Source organism: Trichosurus vulpecula, chromosome 5 (assembly GCF_011100635.1).
Source record: "Trichosurus vulpecula isolate mTriVul1 chromosome 5, mTriVul1.pri, whole genome shotgun sequence".
In the NCBI taxonomy this organism is placed as follows: Eukaryota; Metazoa; Chordata; class Mammalia; order Diprotodontia; family Phalangeridae; genus Trichosurus; species Trichosurus vulpecula.
Window position 1 is genome coordinate 93,521,515 of NC_050577.1, and position 27,127 is coordinate 93,548,641.

At 36.0% G+C, this 27,127-nt stretch overlaps 1 protein-coding gene across 2 annotated transcripts in view; it reads left to right on the top strand.

Moving 5' to 3' along the window:
* The window catches only part of PRKAG2 (protein kinase AMP-activated non-catalytic subunit gamma 2), a 459,590-nt gene extending 433,635 nt beyond the window's left edge, over window positions 1–25,955 (top strand). For both annotated transcript variants that reach the window (XM_036758525.1, XM_036758526.1), the window contains 8 exons: window positions 841–886; window positions 5,674–5,728; window positions 6,893–7,019; window positions 9,731–9,896; window positions 10,740–10,777; window positions 11,856–12,002; window positions 17,906–17,999; window positions 21,867–25,955. In XM_036758525.1, the coding sequence (XP_036614420.1) occupies window positions 841–886; window positions 5,674–5,728; window positions 6,893–7,019; window positions 9,731–9,896; window positions 10,740–10,777; window positions 11,856–12,002; window positions 17,906–17,999; window positions 21,867–21,898 (705 nt within the window). In that variant the 3' untranslated portion in view covers window positions 21,899–25,955. The remainder of the gene's footprint in view (window positions 1–840; window positions 887–5,673; window positions 5,729–6,892; window positions 7,020–9,730; window positions 9,897–10,739; window positions 10,778–11,855; window positions 12,003–17,905; window positions 18,000–21,866) is intronic.
* Window positions 25,956–27,127: the final 1,172 nt, after the last annotated feature.

Consider the following 27,127-nt stretch of genomic DNA (forward strand, 5'->3'; position numbering starts at 1 on the left):
TCATTTTATCTACTCTTCTTTGAGTTTCTATAGTACTTGGAGATATACCACATATATCAAAGCATAACCATATTGTTCCTAGTACTTAAGACCAAAATATTAAAATAGATTTGTGATCTCATCAGTTCATGAGTTTCCTCCAAAGATGAGGCTCACAACCCATCCCTGTCTGCCTATCCTGTGTGACTCTTGTCTCTGTCCTCTCATAAGTTTACAGGCCACCTACCATGCTAGGAGAGCTCCCTCAAACTCTTCTGGTAGCGTAGATTATTCCATGTGTGTATAGTTTGTCTCCCTGACTCAGTTTCCACCTTCTCAACAGTAGAGAACATGTCTTACTTCTATAACCTCCTTAGCAACAACAATAGTGCTCAGTACATAGCAGGTACTCAGGAAAAAATTTGTGTAGCTGACAGAGCCCATGTAGTAAATGATGATATGTCACTAAACTCACTTTCAGCCTGTGACTTTACCAGTTGCTTTTTCTTCATTTTCAAAGATGTTATCTTCCACGTCCTTAGAAAAAGGCACCGTCAAGACTATAATTCAGACATGATATGTTAAAATATTTTGTCATCTAAAGTTTACGTAACAAGGTACTGATTTAGTATGTATGCTTTAAATTTATACAGCATCTTCTTAAGCAACTCAAAACGCTTTATATATTTCTCACTTCATCTCACAGCATTCCAGAATTTTTATCTTGATTAATTCCATCTGCTGAATTGTTAGTTTCTAACGAGGTTGTTGCATCTATCAGAATATCTTTTTTTTCTTGTTTAGTATTTCCCATATATAAATACACATTTGCAAAAGACCGTTTGCCTTCCCTTGTTTCAGGTACAGATTTATGAATTAGAAGAACATAAGATTGAAACGTGGAGGGGTAAGCATCATTTTTAATTGCTAAGAATCTAATATTGAGTAAAAATTTTTTACTTAGGCTTTGTATATAAATAGACTTTTCCCCCTCAGTTCTTTTTCTCTCTGTTCAAGAATAAAACATGCTAATGAAAACAGCATTTTTTCTTTCCTTCAGAATAGAGGTTTGGTTGGTGTGTAGCAGAAGGTAGCAAAATCTGCTAAGCAACAGGTTCAAATTCAGCAATGGTTTCCTTTGTTATACAAACTTAAGCAAGTTACTTGAATTATCTTGGCCTCTGCCATCCTGTGTGGAATGGTCCCGGCTCACTCAGCTGTTTTCACAGAATGACTGCAGAAGGCTTTATAAATTATTTTGGGCAAGAATTTTCTTGTGATTGCTAAACAATAAGGTAGGCACTTCTTTTAAGAGGGTCCCTTTGGATTCTCAAATGTAAAATGAGTAAGAGATCACCTACTTCACAGAATTGTTTCAAGGATCAATTGAGATAGATAACGTGTGAGAATATTGCAGACCTTAAAGTCATTGATTTTCTTCACCATCATCATCATCATCATAACTGTTAATCAGTGACCACTTTTAATACATGGCTTCTTATTCCAGGCAATTCTTACACTAAAGCTACATTTTCAGATTATAGTAATAATAGCTCACGTTTGTGTAGCACCAATTTATGAAGCACTTTCCTTGCAACAACTCTGTTTAGTATAGGGTGCAAATATTATTCTCATTTCTCAAATGAGAGAAACAAAGATACAGAAGGAGATAAGTGACTTGTCCTTGGTCCAGGATGCTTTCTACAATACTATACTGCTGCTGTTACCATTAAATGTTTATCTTTGTGCTAAAGGTATAGAAAGAATAGTTGATTTAGAAGAAACACATACATATTTTTATTTAAAAGTTAATAATTATCTTTTAGGGGCAGCTCGGTGGCACAATGGACAGAGTGCTGGGCCTGGAGTCAGGAAGACTCATCTTCCTGAGTTCAAATCCAGCTTCAGACACTTACTAGCTCTGTCACCCTGGGCAAGTCACTTAACCCCGTTTGCCTCAGTTTCCTCATCTGTAAAATGAGCTAGAGAAGGAAATGGCAAACCACTCCAATATCTTTGCCAAGAAAACCCCAAATGGGGTCATGAAGAGTCAGACACGACTGAACAACAACAACAATTATCTTTTAATTTAATCTGTTTTCTAAAGAAAGCTAGATAAATGAACCCTGAACTAGGTTATTTGAATCATGTTACATGTAGGATATGTACTTTCACCTTTAATAGAACTTTCCCCAAAAAGAGCTTGTATTTGTTTGTTTTGCCACATTATTCCTTGCTAGAGTACCCTTATCGGATATAAACCATTTGTAAGGAAATTAATTTCATAACTGTGAAACTACTCTTTGTTAAAATCTTATCATAATTATATTATTTCGCTTGATTCAATAAGTATTTATTGGGTGTCCCCTATATGTAGGAATATAGTTAGGGCTATGTGGAATACAAATGAGGTACTAGAAGAGGTGGCCCCAGGGATATGCTAGAACCAGTTCATGTTGTCTCTCAAGAGCTGATTGTTAAATTTTCAAAGTGAGCATTTACACCTTGGTATTGGCAAAACTACAAACCAGGGCTTGGTTTATTGTTTTGTTGATTGTCTAGGCTTAATAAAGTGATGGATAAAATGTTAGTAATGCAGATTAAAAATGTGTCGTGCATACATTTTTCCCCCGGAGAGCTGGTTGTGAAGCATTTCCCAGAACTCCTTGCCTTGGACTCCTGTCCCTTGGTTAGTTAAAGTTGAGTAAGGGAAGCAAGACACACATACATGATATACCCAGATGTTAGAAATGAACAAAAGCCAGATGGAGATAATGTGATTCGGGTTGTATAAATATATAGTTAGATCAGAATGGGCGAGGTAGGGCAAGTCATCAAGGGCTTCTGGGAGATGAATCATGAAACCATATTCAAAATAAGTTAAGATTTAGAACAGGGAAGAAGGGAAAGTAAATTCCAGAAAAAGAAAATAGTATGAGAATCCAGTAGTGGAAATTAACGTGGCGTGTTAAGCAGTTGATGAGGAAACCAACTTTATTGTAGAAAGATACTAGGTTAGTGAGAGAAACTGATTAGAGAAACTAGATGTGTCTCCTTCATAGACTGTTGCATCTGAGGCTACAGAGTTTAACTTGGCACTCTGCGTACACTGAGCATTCTTTGGATCCCATATTACTGTGTGTATACTCATTGTCATTCAAAGATGGTATTCAAATGACTTATTTGGAAGTTTCATTTAGTGGTGAAAGTATTTTCATGAATGATGATACTCCAAATGATCTGTAGAAAAGTCAGGCTAAAGAAATGAATCACATAAACAACTATAATGCTGTCCTGGGCGTCCATGAACTAGAACAGGTTCTCGCCCTTTTTTATGTTATGGAACCTTTCTAAGAATAAGATTCTTTTTTAAAAAATTCAGTTGAGAGAAATCCTAAATTTTATTTAGAAATTAGAGAGAATAAAGATGTAATTTTCCCATCCAAGTTCATGAACCCCCTGAAATCTATTTAGGGACACCAAGTTAAAAACCCATATCTGGGAACCATCTTAACAGCAGAAGTCAAGCCAATAAACATTTACTAAATGTTTACTATATGCCAGGCACTGTGCTGAGTACTGGGAACACAAAGAAAAAACATATCCTGCCCTCAGGGAGCTCATGTTTTTAGTAGGGGAGACAACATGTAAACAAACATGTGCATGTAAGATCTATACAGGGTAAATGGATGGTAATTTCAGAAGAAGTTGGGTTAGAGACTTAAAGAAAGCTAGGGAAGCTTGAGGGTAGAAATGATGAGGGAGAGATTTCCAGGCATGAGGTGAAAAGTCAAGGAGTTGGGAGGTGGTGTATCCTATTAAAATTACAGCAAGTAGGCCAGTATTGCTGGATTATTGAGTTGAAAGGGGTGAAGTATGAGAAGACTGGGAAGGTAGGAATGGGCCAGGTTAGCAGCTAGGTGGTGTAGTGAATAGAATGCTGCCCCTGGAGTCAGGAAGACCTGAAGTCAAATCTGGCATCAAATGCTTAGTGGCTGTGTGACCCTGAGCAAGTCACTTAACCACTATCTGCTTCAGTTTCCTCATCTGTAAAATGGCACTTTCTTCCCAGTACTGTTATGAAGATTAAATGAGGTAATATTTGTAAAGCACTTAGCACAGTGCCTTGTATATAGTAGGTGCTTAATAAATGCTTGTTTCCTTCCTTCCTTGGAAACAACTTTAAAAGCCAAACAGAGCATTTTGTGTTTGATCTTGGGTAATAGGAAGCCAGTGGAGTTTGAGTAAGAGAGGTGGAGGAGTGTGACACGGACAGGCTTGCAATTCAGACAGATCATTTTGGTAGCTGAGAGGAGAATGGACCAGATTGGGGAGAGACTTGAGGCAGGGAAATTAATCAGAAGGCCATTGCAGTAGTTCAAGTTTGAGGGGATGAGAGCTTGAACCAGGGTGGCAGCTATGTCAGAGGAGAAAAGAGGGAGTATACAAGAGAGGTTGTGAAGGTAGAAATGACCAGGCATGGCAATAGATCAGATATGGCAGGGGTGAGTAAGAATGAAGAGCTGAATCTGACACCTCAATGGTGGTACCCCAGACAATAACAGGGAGGCTTGGAAGACAGCAGAGTTGGGAGAGAGAAAAGGTAATGAGTTCAGTTTGGGATATGAGTTCTACTTGTCTAATAGGCAGTAGGAGTTGCAAGACTGAATGTTAGGACAGTGTTAAAATCTGGATATGAAAATCATATCAAATTTATCATATCAAATCATATCAAAATTATAAAAATCATAAAAGGTGATGGTTGAATCTTTGAAAGCTGATGAATCCTCTAGGTAAAATAGTATAGAGGGAGAAGAAAAGAGGTCTCAGAACAAAACTTTAAGAGACGTTTATGATTAGTGGTCATGAACTGAATGAATATCTAGCAAAGTGACTTAGAAGTGGGAGAACGAGAACCAGGAAAGAGCAGTGTCACGGAAACCTAGACGCAGCATGACCAGACCATCCAAAGTTTCAGAGAGGTCAGGAATGAGAATTGAGAAAAAAGACATTAAGGGACCATTGATAACTTTGGAGAAACACTTTAACTGGATATTTTGGTACTTTTATAATATAAGCCCTAAGACAAAGTCTCTTTATACCAAGTCCCAGTATATGAATAGATTACAGTGTGTTTCTAGAGGAGTATTAGTATCTTGGATTTCAGGGAAAAACTTATTACAACAAATATCATTATAGTGAAAACTTGTATTAGAAAAAAATTCTCAAGGCCCAGCTGATGGCCAATCCTTTTGAATAATATTCAATAAAACCAAATTCTAGCACAGCACAATGATATAGTTGTCACTTTAATGTTTTCTGTTAACTGAATTTGGTCTATAATTTGACTCTTAGCCTACACATTTTTAGTGCAGTATTTTTTTTTTAAAGATATTACATTATGGAGTTTTAGTGACCTCTGCTGGTATGACTCTTTATCATATTATTTGATCTTAGTTCCAGATTTTTAGTGTCTGTTATGGTATTGTTTTTTAAATATTTAATTTTCCTTTAAGGGTAGCTCACCAAAGCAGATCTAGAAAGTTATCTAAATATAATTAATACAAAAACTTTGGATGAGTTGCATTTCTTTTAATTTTAGTCCATGAATTTATAGAGGTGCTTAATTTATGTTTTAATAATAAGCTGTGTAGATCATCTTGCTAACTACAGATTTTATTTTCTTAAATACAGAACTTTATTTACAAGAAACATTTAAGCCTTTAGTGAATATATCCCCAGATGCAAGGTAAGCTTATTTTTCAACTTAAAAAAATACTCATTCAGTTTTATCAATTTTATTGATGTGAAACCAAGTGCAGATTGATGCATAATTTTTCATTCTATTTTTCTTGGGGATTTATGTGTTTTCTTTTGCAACATGGGTAATGTGGAAATATGTTTTGTATGAATCCACATAGTCAGTATCATATAGTCAGTATCATATTACTTGTCTTTCCAAGGGGTGGGGGAGGAGTGAGAGAGGGAAGGAAATTGGAATGTAAAAATTTTAAAAATGAATGTTAAAAAATTTGAAATGTAATTGGGAAATATTTAACAAAATTATTAAATATACCAAAGAAAAAATATTAGTATGATAGATTTACAGTCATACATTAAATTACATTACATTAAATTCTAAAGAAATGTCCCTAGCCAAATTAAAATGATAAAAGTGAATAAATTTAGGGTTGACATCCAGTTTGACAAAGAGGAAATACCGTAACATAGTTAGATAGTTTCTTCCATTTTCGAAGGACATTAGCTTTTGATGGCCCAAAGGTTTAATGATGGTCTAGGGAGCTTTAATTCAGAAATGAACAAAAGAACAAACTGCCCTTCGTGTAACATTCTCTGGAACAATTCTGTGTATAAATCCTAGTAAAAAAAAAAGTACACTCATTGGCTTTCTTATAGGCAGCCTTAGGAAGGGCAGAGCTGAACAGGAGAACTAGACATACAGGGTATGCCTGGTTTTCTACAAGGTCAGAGTTGAAACTCTTAACTCATTAATGCCAAACACCTGTTCCTTTACTAGATTTGATTAGTGTCTAACGGTCTCGTGTGAAAGTATACCTCTTATTCATTTTCAGATAAAATTATGGATTAACTTTAGAAATTCCTTGTCCTGCCTTCTCTGGAGATGTTTAAATTCCCATTGTACCTGTTTCTTTGCTTGCATCTGAGATTTATTAACATACCCTGTGAAAAATCAAGTACTATCCGTACTTGGGCTCCATTGCATAGATATAAACAAGTGAATTTGCTGTGATCTTCTCCTTCAGTATAAAAATTTTTTAAAGCACATTTAAATTTGATTCATGTTTAAGTATTTGGAATGTTTCTCAGTGCTCCAAAAGTCTTGTGATTTCTCCATCAAAATCTGCTAATAGCTTTGATGGTTTTTCCACAGCCTCTTCGATGCTGTATACTCATTGATCAAAAATAAAATCCACAGATTGCCAGTTATCGACCCTGTCAGTGGGAATGCACTTTATATTCTTACCCACAAAAGAATTCTCAAGTTTCTTCAGCTATTTGTAAGTAGCTTTTATTATTTCTGAAAGACATAATTTGTTGCATTTGCTTCAACTAATTCACTTCGAATAAATGAAACCACTCACCATTAGTAAGATAAACTGTTAGTTTTGAAATCTTCATTTCTCACCTCCCTTATACAAAACTCACTGTCTATACCCAGACTTCTTGCCAATACACAGTTGAACCCTTCCTCTTGCAAATATGGTCATATGTGCAGTTCTACATCTAATTTGAAATATTTTCCTCTCCCTCATACAAAATATGTAGAGAAATAGAGGAGACCTGGAAAAATCCATTTGTTTAAGGATGCGGAAGTATTTATATATGGGAAAAGTAAGCTGATTATTCAGTGTTTTCTAGTGCTTTATGGGGCTGTTTTTAGAAATATTTGTACAGAAAGACATTATAGCCAAAGTTACTTTTTAAAGGGGAGTGGAAACAGAAAAACCCAAAGAGAGCAAAACTTTTAGGAAATAGAATGTTATGTTGGTCCAAATTTAGAGCTGTAAATTTTATATTCACTGCCCTTTGAAATGAGATAATCTCACTTTTAGATACATGCCCAGTACTTAAAACTCCCCCACAATTATCACTAACTGGTGGTTTGGTTGGCAATTACAAGAAAAGCACAGAAATAAACTGGGACTTGATTAGTTATGAGTGATTTTTTGGAAAACCTATCATCAAATTTGAAAATATAAACAATATGGTAAGCAGAAATAGTGGGAGTCTTAGTGGTGGTTCAGAAGAGCTAATATAAGTCATGAGATACTACTAGTCTACTTCAAAACTGCTTTTCTAATCTTTTTCACCTGAGCTCCATTTAAGGAAAAAAAAAAGTCCATCAAGCCAGTGTGAGGGGAAGCAGCCAAGCCCTTCTCACCAGAACCTTTCTTGTTACCAGTTACCTTCAAGACTGGAGGCTTAGTGCTTGAGAGAACCACTAGAAAAAGCATTTTGTTACTGTTCATAATGATAATGGCTCTCACTTAAATCACACTTGTCTGTTCACAAAACTGTTTTCTCACATCCATGTGAGATGAGTAGGGCTTTTACATATGAGGATGCTAAGGGTCAGAGAGCTTAAATGACTTGCCCACATTCACACTGGTATCAAGGGACAGCTCTGCAATTTGATCTGATCTTGTGACTCCAAGGCCAGTGCTTTTTCCCCTTTTTCCCATGGAGCCTTTTTGATTTGCTTATGTTTCAAACCAAGCTTATGACCAAAACCTGCCTTGACTTTTGCCATGACTTGACTAAGAGCTCAATATGCAAATTCTTCTTTTCATATTTAAATGGGTGCTAAGGAGGAAAGGGAGAGAGATTAGAGATTTGTTGAACATTAGGCTTAATAAAAAATGTGATATTAAAGAATTATGCAAGGAAAGTAGCCTCAGTATTCCTAAATATCTCCTGATAGCAAAGATTTTTTTCTAAGTCATGATCTGAGGAGCACAGTACAGCTTAGTCTTTGAGGTTTAATCAGACGGCCAAGTTATAAGATGCTTTGGGGGCTGTAGTACTGTGAAATGAGCAAATCAAAGTTTAAAAGTCATTTTACATGAAATACTTATACCACCTTGTATTTGGGTTAATTTGGTAATTAGGTAATCGTGGTATTAGAATTAAAGTTAGGAGTTAGATGAAATGCAAAGAAAAAAAAGAAAATATAAATCTAATGAAACATTTTGAGCCTAATCTTTACCAAATTATAAGATAATTTTCTTTAGGTGATATTACCCCTTTATATATTTACCCAAAAAAAGCCTAAGATATCATATAGTATAGGGAACAATTCCTACACTAAGATGGACTAGATGACCTAATAGGTCTTTCTTTTTTCTCTAAATTTCTAGGATTCTCATGCTTTGAATATTGATGAACTCTTTGACTTGAACATTTTGTTTCTTCTAATTGTTCATCTTTTCCTGATAATTATAAGGTACACCAGGAGGATGGAATCAACCGTACCCTTTCTAAAAGGTGGATTTTTGAAACAGTAGACCTTATTTTGTTATAGTCAAAAATGCCCCTAGGCCTTTCTCTTCTCATTTCTCCCTCCTCCTATCAACCCTTTAAAAATAGCCCACCTTGAAAGAAAAGTTATTTTTTAAGTCCTGTTTTATTCTCTGAGGCAACTAGCTCATCCATGTTTTCTAATGGACAAAAGCTGATAGGATTCAGAAGAGAATTCAGTGTATAGAGGTGGAGTGGTGTGAAGATTTATTTAGTTTATGCCTAAAACAGCCACCAACAGATGCTTTGAGTAGTAGGTATGTGGGTCCTTAATAAATAATATTTGATGCTGACAGCAGGACCCAAATAGAATTCTTAGCAGCAAAGGAAAATCGGTGGCCTACAGGTCTTAATTTCCTAAATAAACCTGTTGCTTCCTTCTTCCACCCACCTTTCTTTAGCCAATTAAGAGAGAGGGGAGAAAACTATATTAAGCACCATATTTTATTTAGTAATCTATAAAAATGTAATGGTATCAAGTATCAATACTTAATATTTTAACAAATTTGTTTGAAGAAAGGATATAATATTTATGGGTAACTTTTTTCATGTTAATTCAGACATCCAGTTAGATTGTTAGAAAAGACTAACTGCAATTTGCTTATACCTACTTTTTCACTCAAATCTGGGCATTTGAATACAAAGGCATATTTTGGTTTGCTAGAGCATCTATATTTATCTTCCTGTCTAGGTGTCTGAGATGCCAAAGCCTGCCTTCATGAAACAGAACCTAGATGAACTTGGAATAGGAACATACCACAACATTGCCTTTATACATCCAGACACTCCTATCATTAAAGCCTTGAATATATTTGTAGAAAGACGGATATCAGCTTTGCCTGTTGTGGATGAGTCAGGTTTGTACATTTAACCATGGTAATGTGAATAGAAAAACTTTTATTACCTACAAGTGGAAAACAAATGTTTAATTATTGGCCACTTAGTTCTCGGTATCCTTATATACTTAGTATATCAAAGAAAGATTTATTAAATCTATGTAGGACAGGAAATCTGTCAAGTATCAGATGAGAGGTGCTCACTGCCTTCTCATATTATATTGTACTTGTGGCATATTGCATGCCTCACTATGGGATGTAAGGTCTTTGAGGGCAGTCTATTTGATTTTTTCTTTGTATACCCAGAGCTTAGCGTAGCATTTTATACAAAAACAGTTTGGCGGTTCTTTTGGTCTATACCTATAATTTCAGCAGCACAGAGACCTCCAATGAAGAAATTCCCTCTACCAAAGCAGATTGGCAGCTGCTTTTTAACTTGCGGTCTTAAAATGTTGTCCAAGGTCCTGAGAGGTTAAATTGACTTGCCCATCCAAGGTCTTACAACTTGTGTCAGAAAAGAACCTTGAATCCAGGTCTAAATGATTCCAAGGTAGTTCTCCATCTCCAACCCTGCGACTTCACTGCCTTATGAGTACTAAATAAATGTTTAAGCAAATTGAGTTAAATTGAAAATCAGAATTTATTATGTGGTAAGTAAACCCTGAATCCAAATAAGATGACCAGGAAAAGGATATTAGCTCCTTATTTCCATATTCTCTACTAAGATATGTAGTTTCATGACCATTTAAATAGATTTAATTTTTTGTTCCTAGTGACCCTATTTTGACATATCATATTAAGAAAATGAGCTTCTGATTTGTTTCTAATACATTTTTCTAATGTACATCTTCACTTCACTTCTAGGAAAAGTTGTAGATATTTATTCCAAATTTGATGTAATAGTAAGTATTTTTTACTTTCTCACAACTCATATCTAGAATGCATTTTAAAACCTAATTTAGCCACTAATTTATGCTTTTTGCTGCCATTTACCTCTTTTCTAAATGAAAACAGCCACTTTTATTAAATGAAATAATGTTAAAGCCCATTTATTTAAAATTCCTATGTTTATGTTTGATAATCGGTCTGTCCATGCATTCTTTTTTTATATTCTTTATGAGAAAGGGTGGGCTAGCATATATGTATTCCATAAGATGCTGTAATGGCACACTATTTTTAGTTGCATTGTGGGTCTGTTTAACCAACAGAATGTTGTTGAACATACCTTAGCAGTTTGGTAACTGTAGGCCTTTCTGGCTCAACTCTGAGACAAGCATTCATCGGTATGGATTTGAACCAGGGTGAGCCTTAAAGACCACAGAGAACTGCCTCCAGGTGCTCTATTCTCCATTAGTCTAGGAAACCCCAGGGTGGTTATAGGCAGGCTTGTCCCTGTCCCATTGTTCTCCCACCACTGACATTTTGTTCACTTCTTCACTAAGAGCTCTCGAGAGTTCATGAGAAGCCTCCAAGCTCATTCAGGTCTCTGGGAATTTCCTCTTGTGCTTAGTCTTATTGTTGGCTACCTATGGTTCCCCAAGCCCTCCACAGTATAAACCATTAACCTTAGAACAGTCAAAATTAATCCTAAGCAAGTGAATGACCCTTTGGCCCTGTGACAGCCTTCTGGCTAGTTAAGTTAATCCTGTGTGTACCTACTGGTCCATTGGTCTACGTTCCATCAGAGTATGATACTTTACCAGCAGCCAGAAAAGAAAACATTACATTGGAATAGGGGGCACAGAGTTGCTTTAATATTAGACACAAAATCATAGATATTCTCTAGTTATTATTGATCATAGCTATGCAGTAACAAATAATTTTGGCTGTATTATAAATTGGTAGAAACATTTTATTCTACTTTGGTACTTAATCATCAAAAAGCTGTTGCATTGTAGTTTTGGTTGTTTAAGTTACTAATTTTTTATCATTAGAGTGATTTGAAATCATAGGATTTGACTCTTAATTACTTTATCATAGAACCTTGCTGCTGAAAAAACATATAATAATCTAGATATCACAGTGACGCAAGCCCTTCAGCACCGTTCCCAATATTTTGAAGGTGTTGTGAAGTGCAGCAAGCTGGAAACACTGGAGACCATCGTGGATAGGATAGTAAAAGCAGAGGTGAGATCAATTTGTCTCTTTCTGTAGAATGTTTTTTTTTAGGTTAGCATGCAGGAGGCAGTGCTAAATAGTACTTCAGTTCCTTCTGAAACAATACAGACGATGGAAGGTAACCGTCAAAGTCAGTTTAAGACAAATATCTTTTCTTCTCATACCACAGTTGAATCCAAAATATTTAAAAGATTCTTTTCACAGTTTTAAAAAAAAGCTTTTGAGGAAGATAGTTACAGCACATATACATTGCATCAGGATATTTAAAAAATTAGAAGACATAAAATCTCAGAATTGCAAGAGACCTCTGAATCTGGCTCCCACCTAAAACATAAATGCTCAACAAGTATTCATTCAAATTCTACTCAGAAACCTCCAGTAGTAGGGAGATATAATGTATATAACATTAACTAAGGAAAGAATGATCCAATCATCTTCTGTGTTCCCACCAGTTTCTTCATCTCTAAATCTGGTATAGTATACACTCCTGCGACTTATAAATTCCACAACACTCAGCAGGTGCCTGTAAATCTAGAGAACCTTTCGAATTTTCTTTCACTTCGGGGATTTTCAAAACACCACTCTTTTCATGTCAAACCTGAGAAGAAATTATTTTTCAATGTATCATAATTCTGTAATTCTAAAATTTTTTAAAGTGTACCACTTAGGAAATAAGACCTTGTCATCAGCCTTTCGGGGAAAGGAGAAAAGTATGTCTCATCTGTAACAATCCATTAATTAGACAAAACAAATAATAATAAGTGATGCAGTGCGCTGTTTAGTCTGCTTTGATATCTCACTGTAACTGTCTTCCCATCCCATTCATGCCAATAGTTTTACGCGGAGTTAACTTTTAAAATCTGTCTCTAAAAGTGGAACACAGAGCATATGCTTCAGACGAAGTTCAGTCATATCTTTTAGGAATCTTTTGTAATCCATCTAAAATCCTTTCAGCATACTTACGAATTTTCATGAATTAACAAATGAATCAAAGGACATTTTTTATAAAAAACTATGTGCCAAGCACTTGCGTGTCTTCAAGAACCTCAGTCCAGATTTTCTTAGTTTGAAGTAATTCTCATAGTCTTAAATTCATCTTCCTTAATGTATTTAATGATAAATGGTATGTGATTTTTTGCCTTTACAACTGGAATCCAGTACCCAAAGCTACTTATTTTCCATTAATTTTCAACTGACTAGGGTTGTTTAATTTTTCATTAATGTCCTCAGAGATAATTACATTAAAATAAAGAGAAGAAGGCATCTCTAACTGTAAAAGCAGTAGCTCTTTCACAGATTCTCAGAGTTGGAAGGGACCTCAGAAAACATCTAGGCCAGCATGACCCAGTCTGCAAACACTCTACAAGTGGTCATCCATCTCTGTTTGAGGACCTCCAGTACGAGGTAGCCCATCACTGCTCAAGGCAGCCCAGCCTTGGACACCTGGAATTGTTTGGAAGTTTTTCCTGACATTCAACCTCCATTTGTCTCCTTACAACTTCTACATGTTGCCCTGAGTTCTGTCCTCTAATGTGCAGCAAAAACAGATCCATCCTCTCTTCCATGTGGCAACCCTTCAGACTCTTAAAGACAGTTGATAGCTCCCTACCTCTGCCTCCTACCCCTCTAAGTCTTCTCTTTATTTTTAATTAATTGTTTTAAAATATTTTTCTTATTAATGTTAAGTATCCTCTGCTCCTTCAGACAGTCCTCCTGGGCAGGTACTGAAGGTTTTCCACTATTCTGATCACATTCCTCTCCAATTTAATATCGCCCTTCCTAAACTGTGGCACCCAGAACTGAACACAATATTCTAGAGGTAATATTACCAAGGTGGAGAACAGTAGCACTATCACCTCCCTGCATTGCACTTGTTTTCTTGGCTGCCAGATCAAACCACTGACTCGTATGGAGCTTGCAGTCCACTAAAACCCCAGGATCTTTTTCAGACCAACTGTCTATGCACACCTCCCCCATATTATGAGCTCCAATATAAAACTTTGTGTTTTTTGTATTTAATTTAATCCTGCTAGATTTATCCCAGTATTCTATCCCATCAAGATCTTTTTGAATCTCGATTAAATAATATTTATAGCTTACCTTAATATAATACTTCAAGGATTGCAAAATGTTTTTTTCTATATTATCTTGTTTGATCTTCACAGCCCTTTGAGATAGTGGCTGTTATCTTCACCTTATAGATGAGGAAACAGATTTGAACCTATCTATGTCTGAGACTCCAGGTTGAGTGCTCTGGCAATTATACCATGCTATCTGTCCTCCAGTGTGTTAGCTGTCCCTCTCAGCTTTAAGTCACTTGTAGATTTGATAAACATGCCAACTATACCTTTCTCTAAGTCACTGATAAAATGTTACACAACACAGAGCCAAGCACAGACCCCTAGAGCTCTTCTTGCAAATAGATAGTAAACAATTCATGACTATTCTTTGGGTCTGGCCATTCAACCTAAATATACCTAAGTGTGTTATCATCTAGTCTATGTGTCTTTAGCTTGTCCACAAAAGTAGCATAAAAAACTTTTTTAAATGCTTTGCTAAGATCTAGGTAAACTGTATCTGCAACATTCCCCTGATCTACAAGTTGAGTAACCCTGCAGTAGAAGACATCGTACTAGTTTGGTATGGATTGTTCCCATCAAAGCTATGATAGCACTTTGTAGTTCCTTCTTCCTTTTCTAGATGTTCCCTTTATTATATTTCAAAAATTTGCCAAGAATCAAACTCAAGCCCATTGGCCTTTACTTTGCAGATTCTGTCATCTTCCCTTTTTTTGAAAATTAAGTTATCATTTACCTTTCTCCAGTCCTGTGGGACCTGTACATTCTCCAGGGGTTTTCAAAGGTCACTATACTGGAGAATCAGCTTCTGTCAATCCTTTCATTGCCCAGGAGGGTACTTCATCTGGGTTGCATGACTTGAGCTCGTCAAGGGCAGCTAGCAGCTCTTTTTATCTCCCTCCTTCTCTAGGGTATAAACTCTCTTTGGCAGAGAAAACAGAAACAAAATAAGAGATGAGTTGCTCTGTGTCTTCTTCCTTGTCGTTATCATTCTATCCACCCTGAGCAATAGCAGCTCCTTCCTGAAGGTCCTTTGTTTTCTGAAACATTCTGAGTTTTGCCATTCCTGTCATGCTGTGTTTTTTTTATTCATCCTTAGTTATCTTGTTTCCATCTTCTGTACATCTTTAAGATCTAAATTGGTAAGAAAAGAGAAATGCTTCATAATTGGGAAAATTTTAATTTTTAAAAAATCTAATTTGGTAGTTGAATTTCCTGTGTTCGCATATTGTTCTCATTAGACTTTTTTTTCACATGAGAGTTGTTGCTCTTTGTGTCTTCAGATTTTAATTCTTGAGCACTTCCCACCCCTCCTGGGCTTGCTTCCCCTGTAGAATTTTTATCTATGGGATTCTACCTTTCCTTTCTTTGAATATTTTGAAACCTCCCCCAAAATAGACTAGCGCTAACTTTTCTCTATTACGAATTCTAAGTTTTACACAAGACTGCCATCATTATCACTGCAGCAACCAGTTTCTGCTTGTGGGTGAATTCTAATTGGATTTCCCCTTGTTGGTTCCTTTACCTTTTGAAGTATGCAATGATCATCAAGGCGAGTTAAGGAATCATTAGCGGCTCGTTTTGGTCAAAAGCTCTCACAGCTATCCAGATATTAAAGATGCCTCGGCTATGCCTGGCTCGTGATCTGTTTCCTAAAGTCATGTATTTTCTCTTTCTGCACAGGTATACAGATGATCACTTTGATTTCCCTTTCTTGATCTTCACCTAAATGCTCTCTCTAGTGTGCTTTTCTAGCTCTGACTGCTGGATTTTCTCACAAGTATCTCTCTTCAATATACAATATTCTTTTTGCTCTTCCCCCTCACCCACCCACTCTTCTATTTCTTTTGAATGAGGTATGCCTTTCCAGAACTGTATTCTAGTTATGGGCCTCATCCCACCAAGTCTCAGTGACACCTACTAGATCAAACTTGCTTACCTGCATTAAGATCTTTAATTCACATTGTCATCTACACATCTGGAGTCCCTGGCTTTTCTTTTGGCTTTTATCTACTATGAATTTCTGGGTATTTCTACCACTCTTTGTCCTCCTACATTGTTGCTAAGCTCTGTGATATCTAGCTTGGTGGACATATTCGTAGACATATTTCTCCATTTTCCTTCCATTTTCAGTTTAAAGTCTTTTTTTAAATAAGATTTGCAAGACTCTAGGAAAATGCATTTTTTACTAGCATTTGTTCCCTGGCCAGGAATCTGTATTAAGCATATTAAGTTTTTCAGTTGATGATTTTTGTTGTGTTTTATTTTGTGGACTTCTAGACTTTCTGCATGATAAAGTTGATCAAGAATAAGATATCTTAATAAAGTTAATAAGAAAGAATTGAATTTTTGCCTAAAATTATCAACAACCTTGTCTTTTACTGCTTTAGAATCTTTTCTTCACTCTTTTGATGAGCTAGAAAAAGTAACTTTGCAACAATAATTTAATGTCTAAGTGAGTTGCTTGATTTCCACAGTTTGAAATACCGCATTTCAACTGGCTAATTTACGTTCTTAGATATCTGTATTAAGACTGAATGTTTGGCCAACCTGTGAATATTTAATACATGTGAATCCGATATTATGAACATGGAAAATTCCTACGTTGGGTCAAAATAGGAAATATATTTTGCAGTCAGCTTTAATTAGTGACATAATAAATTCTCTAACTGGGACACTTACCTGGGACCCTTAACCTCCACTAATTGAAAGCATAGTTACTTTAAATAATTGTTATAGAATCTTCAAATAGTCTACTGTGGGGAGACAATTTAAAGTCTTCTTCGAGCTCTTCTGTCCTGTATTACAGTTATTGAAGAGCTTTAGTTTAACCTGACTTATTACTTTTGAAATAAACTTGAGAGAAATTTTATGGTATTTGGCATGAGAAAGATGACCAAGTGATTAAGTATATTTTACCACCACCCCCCCCAAAAACTATTATATCAAAAGCATCACCAATATTATTACAGAAAAATATGTAAAAAAGAGGATTTCCCCCTTTTTTTCCTTCTCTTTCCCATGTTCCCCATTTTGTATCATGTGGGTATGACTGTTCAAATACAAGAGAAGAGGATCTCTAAAGTACCCTGACTGGTATGGGACCTTAGTCCTAAAGTCTTAACAGCTCTTTGAGTCAGAACAGAGTCAGTGTTTTGTACTCATTGGTAAGGATTTCTTTATTTTGCGTAGTGTTTCAAAATATCGTCCAGAACCAGGAAAAATTTTGGTAGTTTTTTGTTGTTGTTGTTTGTTTTCCTAAGGCATAAAAATGGATGTTATTATGAACCATTTCACTTCATAATGATTAATCAAACCTCTAAACAGTAAATATCAGAGAACTTTTTCTCAATATTGAGTTTCTTGACTGAAAGGCAATGTAAAATCAAGTAATCGAAGATATTTTATTTTATTATTTACTATTTGAATAATCATTTGGACATCTTTCCCATGTAAAGGGGTATACTGCTGAAGCAAGATACTATTTCTTAGAAATTAATAGAGGAACACATGCATTTCAAAGGAAGATAACTATGTCTTCTTTGTTCTGTGTATGAAATTACAATGTTTATCTCCTTTGGAGTTTCAAGGCATCTCAAATATAAATGTCAACTACATACTCCTGGCTAATTTTCTTACAAATAATTCAAGTAATTAATCAATGTTATCCTTAGATCTGAAGCCCTTTTTTGTTCTGTGAGTTACTATGTTCCTCTGAGTTGGTGACAATGTGTTCACCAGAATGCACGGAACTAAGGAATTTCCTTTCATTATTACACATTTTAAAATAAAAAAGCGCCAACATCCATGAACCTTTTTTTTTCTAATTTACAGGTTCATCGACTGGTGGTAGTAAATGAAGCAGATAGCATTGTGGGTATCATCTCACTGTCAGACATTCTACAAGCCCTGGTACTCACACCAGCAGGTACAGATGCTGACTTTTGCCTTTTCTCATAAGTTTGCAGGACTGGATGTAGCATACCATGGTGATCTCGTATTGTTGTAGCAAATAACTTTCCCATAAATCCCACCACTTATTAGTTGTTACTTTATTTTAACAAGACCCAAGTTTTATCAGTCTTTCTCATTTCTTTTGAGTTCATGCTTTATGTAGATGTAAAGCAAAGACTTACACAAAAATTGTAATTTTCAAGTATTGAGTTGATGCCCAGTAATTCCTAGGTGGCCTAAAGTATTTTTAAGATTTCTATCATACCCATTTCCATTAATAACAACTCACTTTTATATAACAGATTAAGATTTACAAAACACTTTCGTTACAACAACCTAGTGACATGCATGGTGTACCATTGTCCCCATTTTAAAGATAAGACTAAGGTGAGATGATTCATCCAAAGTCATATACTTGTGATATAATTGTCAGAGCCCAGATTTATGCCTGCGCACTGACTTTCACTATGCCACTTAGATCTCCTCAGTTTTATTTCACTTAGGAATGAATACTAGTTAGAAAACATGAAAATCAACCCTATTTTTATGAGAAAAAATGACTTGGTATATAACCAGAATGTCTTAATACTAACTTTTTCCCCATAATGAAATTTAAGGTACCTCCTACCAGACCAGAGATAATTATTACTTACCTCAGGAATCAGTCTCATTTTTTGGAGTAGCAAATAAATAGAAGGGAAGTGTTAGATGAGAGTTGGTTTTGTCTTGTTCCCATAAATTTAAAAACAGAAGAATGATTTTAGTGGTCAAAAGACCACCAGATCTTTCTTTCCCCCACCTTCTCTACTCCTGTATCAAACTAAAAATAATATAAGACCATACTATGTCCACATTAGTTGGAATTGTAAACAAAACAAAAATACAGTGACATGACAAGAACTTCATAGAAGTCATGGATTTCTATATATTTTTATAGCATTGCTTACCATTTGTTAAGAGCTCAGTAGTAAACTCACTCAAGAAAAACAGACTCCTACTCATGAACAACTCCTACATGCAAATGGATGGCAAGGGAGCCCCAAATCTAAAGCCCTATTCCTAGTGGAGGCAGCTGTCTTTTTGTTGCCCAGTTCATAATAACTAGAGAGTAAATGACCCAGAAAGGTAGAAAGTTAACAAGTTAGTGACTTTCACCTGGAATTATTTACCATCCTTCTCATTTGGTAGCACTCAAAATCAAGGGGAGCCATGTGCCAATAGCTGGACCTTGAATGTATTTTTCTCTAAGAAACAGTGTTATGAAAAGTGTTTAAGTAAAGATAAAATGGGATTATTACCATTATTACTTCAGGTACGTTATGGACCAATTAGACTTTTGTGGGCTTAACTGGAAACCATCATGTATAACACCTCTATAGGAAAATGGGTTCCATGTTCCAAGCAATCTACTTAGAAAGGAACTTAGAGAGTAAGAACCACTTGTCAGTTGTGCTTTGTCCATGATGAGCCAGCAGTGACTAAAGTGTTTTTGCATGCCCTTTGGTGATATCATGGTTATAAATTTTTCAAAAAATATCAAGTACTCTGATAAGTGTGTGTGTAAATTACATGCTTTTCACTAGACAAAATACGTAACACTCCAACCTACTTCTCTGCCATAGGGTTGCTTGTATAGGGTAGCCAGGTTTTCTTTTCAGTTATAAATAGAATATTCAACAGTAGGGTAGGGCAGAGAAATTATTTGTCAAGCTCCTTTTAGGAATTAGTCAAGTCTTTTTGCCAAAAGATGTTGTACACTGTAGTAGCACCTTTACAGCATCACCAAAAAATCTCCATTTGAATGACAAGAAACCTCTTAATTCCTGAGGCCGTCCATTCTGCTTTTGAACAACTCTACTTGTTTGGAAGTTTTTTTCCTTTCATCCAATCAAAATGTATCTCAGTGCTGCTCCCTACTGTTCCTAGTTCTTCTCTGTGGGGCCAAATCAAGTAAATTTAAACCCTATTCCACATGACAGCTTTTCAGATACTTTATCAGCCATCATGTTCCCCTACTCAGAGCTCCTTTTCTCCATTCTAAACATTCCTATTTCTTTCCCTGATCCTTGTATGATTCAGTCTCAAGTTCTCTAATTTCCTTTGTCATCATCCTCTGGATTTATTCCAGTTTTTCATTGCCCTTTCTTTCTACAGTGTGGAGCCTCTAACTAAACACAACATTACAGCTGTGGTTTGATTAAGAAAGAGTACAATAGGACTATTACCAACTACCTCACCACCTTCCAGTTCAGGATGCTACTGTTCTATTTATGCAGCAAAGGTTCCATTAGCTTTTTGGAGCTATCATATTGCACTGGCATCTCATACTGAACTTGCAACATACTAAAAATCTCAGATCTTTAACACATGATCTATTGACTAGCTGTGCCTGCTGTCTCTTATATCTGAAATGGATTTTTTTAACCAAGCTGAAGACTTTTGTCTCTTAAACCCAGTCATTATTTCATTAAGGATTTGCTCTTGGCCCTGGGATGCTCAACGTTTTTTATCAATAACTTGATAAAGGCACAAATAACATTTGCCAAATTTTCAGGTGACACAAAGCTAGGAAAAATGCCTAGCATATTGCATCACAGAATCAGAATCCCAAAAAATCTTCACAGGCTAGAATATCTCAGTGCAAAGGATAGATCCCTGGGGCATTCTGCTAGAGACCTCCCAGCAGTATGAAAATAAACTATTAATAACTAATCATTGGATCCAGTCATGTAAATGGTTCTAAATCTACCAACCTATAATATTATCTATATCACATTTCTGCATTTTGTTCACAAAGATGTCAAATATTTTGCCTAAATACGAGTATACTATGTCGATGGCATTCTTATCTACTAGCTAGAGTGGCCTTATTTATGTCCTCTTTTAACAGAGTTATTAGATGTAATTTGTTCTTGAAGAACCTATATTTATACTTATATAGAACTGCTTCCCTTTCTGAATGGTCTGAAACCATCCCTTTATAATATGTTCTTTAATTTATATATATATATATATATATATATATATATATATATATATATATATGTATATATGATGCATATGTTACATATAAATAATTTAAATACATAATTATAATACCAGATAGGATGTGAAAGTATAGTAAGAGGATACAGAGTCCTATGGTAATTCAAAAGAGGGAAACATTACTTTCAGCTGGAGACACTGAAAAAAGTTTCAGGGAGAAGACAATTTTGAACTTGTCTTAAAAAAGAGAATTAGGTGGATGGAGCTGAAGTTAGTGAGGGCATGAGGGAGACATCATTCCAAATAGAGAGAACCATGTAAGCAAAATTATAAACATAAGAAAACATAAAGTTTTATTTTACAAAATGGGTGGAGAATAAAGTTGAAAGGGAGTCTGGGCCCAAATCATGGAAGGGCTTGACTGCCAGGTTTAGAAGTTAGTACAGTATTTGGTGGTAGTGGGGAGCTATTGAAAGTTTTTGAGCACGGATTGATGTGACTAGAGCCATGTTTTTAGGAAGCTAAATCTTGTAGAGAGACCATTTTGGAGGCTAGTTGAAATATCCCAGGTGAAGGGTAATGGCAGCTTAAATGCATATGTTGTCAGTGGGGAACACATACAAAGGGCTGGATGTGAAAGATATTGTGAAAGCACAAACAGAACTTATAGGATCATTGCATTGAATATGGGGGTTGAGAGAGGAGGGAGCTAAAGAGAGCTCCAAGGTTTGAGCCTGCGTGCCTTAGAGGCTAGAAGTGACATAAATAAATATATGTGTGTTCCCATTACTTACAGTCAAATCATCACAGATACTCACACTATACCATAAAACTCATTTTCCCTGTATAATAACAGGTGCCAAACAAAAGGAAAGTGAAGCAGAATGACCACGGTGAACAGAGAAGCCTTCAGTGAATGTAGGGGAACGTGAACAAAGTTTCTGGGTCAAGTTTTTGCCTCATGAACACTGACTGCAATAGAAGAGAGTATTGGTTATGAGAATGTTGATCATGGTAGAGTGATGGGTAATGAGTCTTTATTTTCCCCAGTGATGTCTAACCCAAGCATGACAAAGAGAGCTTGATAGGTTTAAAGATTGTCTTGTATTAAAAAAAATATATGCATATATATTTCCAGACCTTTTCTGAAAGATTTAATATGCTGTCATCCTTTAAATTGTACTACGTCCTGAAATTCTATCATTTTTTGCAATTGAAAGAGCTGATTGATAGCTAAGAACATGTAAATGTGACATAAGGTGAGTGTATGGCATATTCCTAACCTAGTGCCTTATGTCAGAATACAGCAATATGTCATCACTGTTGCCCATCACTGTTGGAGAAAGTATTTGTGTGAAGAGAAAACTGTGTTTGAATGTGAAAGTCTTTGAACCTATTACCAAATCAGTTTAAGTTTTCATTAGATTTGTCATAAAAGCTGTACTTTGAATATAAATAGATTTACTTTAAAACTTTAATGAGTTTTGTGTTTAAATGTTGCATTCTGGACTAAAATGTAAAACAAGACTGATTTTAAAAACAGCTTTATTTATTTTTACTTTCATGGCAATTTTTTTACACATCTTTTGGTGGATAGTTAAAACTTCACCATATCCATTAATAAACTGTTGATTGTTATACAAAAATATGGCAGATTTCTCGTTATTTGTTTGGACCTGAAGAGATATGGCTTCCTGAATAGCCTTTATTAGACTTAAAAAGTTAACAGTTTCTAAAAGCATGCATTAAAACTTATTACTCTGTACTGTATTGTAAATAGGCAGCAGTTATTGAGGAAATGAAGTGCCAGAGAAATGTCTATTTTTTTTCTTGTGTATTGCAATGTAAAATCATGATGTTTGTATGACTGCTGATACAACTTTGTTTTTGTAAATTTTATTGTGGCATATACAGTATTGTCATACAGTTGCAAGGAAAGGAACATTTCCTAATGTAAATGCTCTGAAAATGTTGAGACTATATAATTGTAGATTTTCCTTTGCAGATTGAAGAAATTAAAACAAGTCCTACTATATTATTTTGTTAGAGAAGTTCTTAAAAATAATCACATATTTCTGCATGTATTGAATAAAATTCTACATGCCTTTTTTCACTCAAATATTTACCTCCATTTAAAGCAGCATTAGTCCTTTTGTCATCACTCCCTCCATCAAAAGAACCTTTTGTTGATTCCTTAATTCATAGTTTCTTTACCTTCCCATTATAAAACATGACTATATTTAAAATTGCCAAGAAAATTTTCTTGTAACAAGGTGCCAGTTTTTCTTTTCTTAGTAGAGCAAATCTTCTATTTGTGTCTCTGTTCTTGGTGTTTGTGTTTGTCTGTGTGCATGTTTGCTCTCACCTACACATTAATGCTTTGGAAAATAATCATAGCTGTTTAGGCTGAACACCAGTTGCATCCCTTCTTCAACTCGTGCATCCCAGAATACCTGTGCTGCTCTTTGTGAAGAGTAACATTTTTGTTTGTACAATCTGGCAGAGGCTGTATGGTCCATCTTTCCTTCTATGAGAAATGGTAGAACTATGGGGTTTTCTTTAATTAGCTTCTTTTTTTTTTTTTTTTTGGAGAGGAAGAAGCAAGAAAGCTAGGAAGCTGACACTGAACAACATAGTCTTGAAGCCTGGACAGTGCCTTAATCCAGATTTACTTCTGTGACAGCATTACAGCATCCCTCTCCCCCACCTCATGCCCCGAAAGTGATATTACTCAGAGCCTATAGTTCTTGTTTTTGAGGAAAGAATGAAGATGACTTCCCACTGTTGCTTAAGTAGGGAAGACTCTCCACATCAGAAAAGAGAAGTTAGAGCCATCTAAAAAGAAATCTATTAGCACCGACACTTTCCTTACCTTTCACTCGACCATCACAGGCAGCAGAGGGCTTTTAGTTTCTCTATGTTTAGTCATTAGGTCTAGTAGTTAACAGAATGTCAGGCTCATGTAAAAGTATAATGAAGATTTGCAGAAGTTATTGAGAATTGTTTTTAAAGTGAAGCATCTTTTTTTTTTTTAACCATTAAGGTCCATATGACAAATAGCTACTATTTTCTTTCTCCAGGAGAAGTAATGAGGTGTGCCATATAAATGGTAAGGACAAGGCATTTTATTCATCTTGTTTACCTGTGCATCTCTGGAAGTCAAATGGGTGAGCCTGTAAATACTTGTGCTGCCCCGCCCCCACCCCCGCCATTGTTTTTATTTGGGTTTATGTACAGGCCTCTGTCCTTCACATGGCTAAAATTATGTTTGCGTGTTACAAACGATAGTTACTTCCACGTTTTAATTTTTTATTCTGTCATCATCACCTTTCTTAGGTGACTAGGACAGGGGTTCATAACCTTTTTTTGTGTTGTAGGTCCTTTAGGCATTCTCATGAAACCTATGGACCCCTTCTCAGAACCATGTTTTTAAATGCATAAAATAATATGTTTACAAAGGAAACCAATTACATTGAAATTCAGTCATTCAGATTTTTTTAAACAATTCTATGGACCCCAGGCTAAAAGCCCCTGGGTCTAGGGTCTTAAAGTACATGCTTTTGGAGACTTGTGCAAAACAAGTTACATGTGTATCAAATACATTAACAACTCCACAAAGCCAGCCTAGAGAGAGCAGTTGGAAGCCAAGTGGTGCAGTTTCCCAGTGAAACAGGGCTCTAGAGAGCATCATCCAAGTTCTTGTTACCTACCCACAAAGATGAAACACTGAGTCAAAAACAAAAGTTCTCACCATCACCTTTAGCCACAGAGCATAAAGAAACAGGCATGGAACCTATGCTAAACAAAGATCAGGTTACTCATGTGTCTTCTTGCACCCAGTCCAACCTCTAAAAATTATTTTTCCTCTTCACCTCTCTGGGTCTCAGTTTTCCCATCTTTAAAATGAGGAAGTTGTACTAGATAACCTCTTATGTCTCTTCCTTCTATAAAAGTCTGTGAATCCTGTGAATTAATGTTGTATTAAACTTCACTGAACTAGTTATAGTTTTGATAATACACATCAAATCAAAATGTTCTTAAAATAACATCACAGGGACACATACAAACCATGGCTTTCAGTACAAAGATCACTAGGCAGTCTCTGGGGAATGGCGTTGCACCCTAACTACTCAACTAAAAAAATTCACTTCCCCTTGGAGGGAGAGAGCTATCAGAGAGCCTCTAGAGGAAACGGAATCATTGTGGGAACAGGCCAGAGATGAACTATTTGGGTCCACAGGGCCCTAACCCCTTATGTGCTTTCCTGTTCTCTAAGCACTTTCACAGGATTCCTACCCTATGCATTTCTATAGAGAGACAAATCTTTCCCTCTAGTATGGACACACTCTTAAGAGAAAATTTCCATCTGCAGCCAAGGCCTTTGGGAAATATCTGGAAATTAGACAGCAAATTCCACTCGACAATATTTTTGCCTTCACGGAGTACTATAAAACAGACACAAAGATTGTTCTTTTTCACATGAGATTACATTGCAAGAGTTCAATTTGCTAATTTTTAAACAAAGTAGACTTGTACTTACATAGCATACTTTCAAAAAATTCCCTTGAAGTTTTTTTCCTCTGCATAGTAGTGATAAGCATAGTTCCCTTTGATAAAGGATGTTCATACTTTCTTCTTGGTTATGTCATTTTTTTTCTTGCACAAAACAGTATATTAAAATTTTTATCTTTTGATGGCCCCATTATTGTGATAACTGCTTCAAAATTATGTTGTACAAATATTCACTAATAAAGTGGAATGAATTAAAATTACGATAAAGCTTGTTTGGATTAATAAGTGTGAACAAATGTATTGAATTGAACCCAAAGAAGGTATCTAGGTTCCTAGAGGGAAGATCTCAGTAGATAGGAGGGGACTTCAGGAGGCTTTTAAAAGGTCTGACATAAATAGTAAAAAGGTTCTCCCTAGGTGCTACTGAGAAAAAGGAAGCATGGAAGAGTATCAGCCTTGGATAAAGCTCCACTTAGAACATTTTTGTAGGTAAAAGTCATATACCAGTCCCCTTTAAATGAAGTGTATTCTTCTGGTAGGCATCACCTGGCTACTGCCTAATGGCATTTTACATAGTCGAGGTCCATTTCCTATCCAAAATACTTTTCACCTTCTCTCAAATGGTAATATCTTTCAAAGATGCCTCAGATTTTTCCTTAGGTTCCCACTGTAAATGCTAAATATTGCCCAGAAAAGGAGTATTTGAGGTAACGTGATGATGATGGAAGTCAGGACTTCCTAGTGAATTGGTACCAGCTACACAGAACTACTTTCCGAGGAAGCTTTTCATCGGAAATTAGAGGTTCAGAACAAAGCAAAAACAAAAAAAAGTGGAAATCTCAGGAGACTATACCAGAATGACACATTCAATGAAAAATTTACCAGGCCTTATCAGAACCAGAACTATTTAGAGACATACTTCCTGCCAGCTGGATTACTGGATACCTCACTTAAATCCATACCCATCCCAGAGCTGTCATCTCCCCTCACCCCTAGTGATTATCAGGACTCCACCACCATTACTACATTCCCCTCATGACGTACCATGAGGAATGCCTAAGTCAAATTCAGAGATCACAAAGAGGGCATATGCTGGCTACACCAGAGGTTGCCACCTTTCTCCCCATGACCCTAATAGTAAACTCTTTACTACTCTGCCCTAGTCTGTTTCCCCAGCACTCCCTGTATTGGAGCAATGGAAAGATTACTGGATTTAGGGACAGACAATCTGAATTCACTTACTATCTTAGGCAGACAACCTTTTGGGAACTCACTTTCTTCACTTAAATAGCAAGAGGATTAGACTAGATAACCTCTATAATCCCTTCAACCTTTGAATTGATGACCCTAGAATCTATGATCCTTTGTTCCTTCTATATTCTGGTGCTCAATGAAACTTATCTTTCTCCTAAAGATACCACATTTTGTAGCACTGCCCCCTTGTCCATTCTGCCTCCACAACACCTCACATTGTCCCCTTATCTCCACTCTCACCACAACCCCCATAGTTAAGGCCCTTGTCACCTCTCCCCTGAGCTACTATAATAACTTCTAGTTTCCACGCTTCAGTTTCCAATCTATCCTCCATTCAGCACAGGCCATATA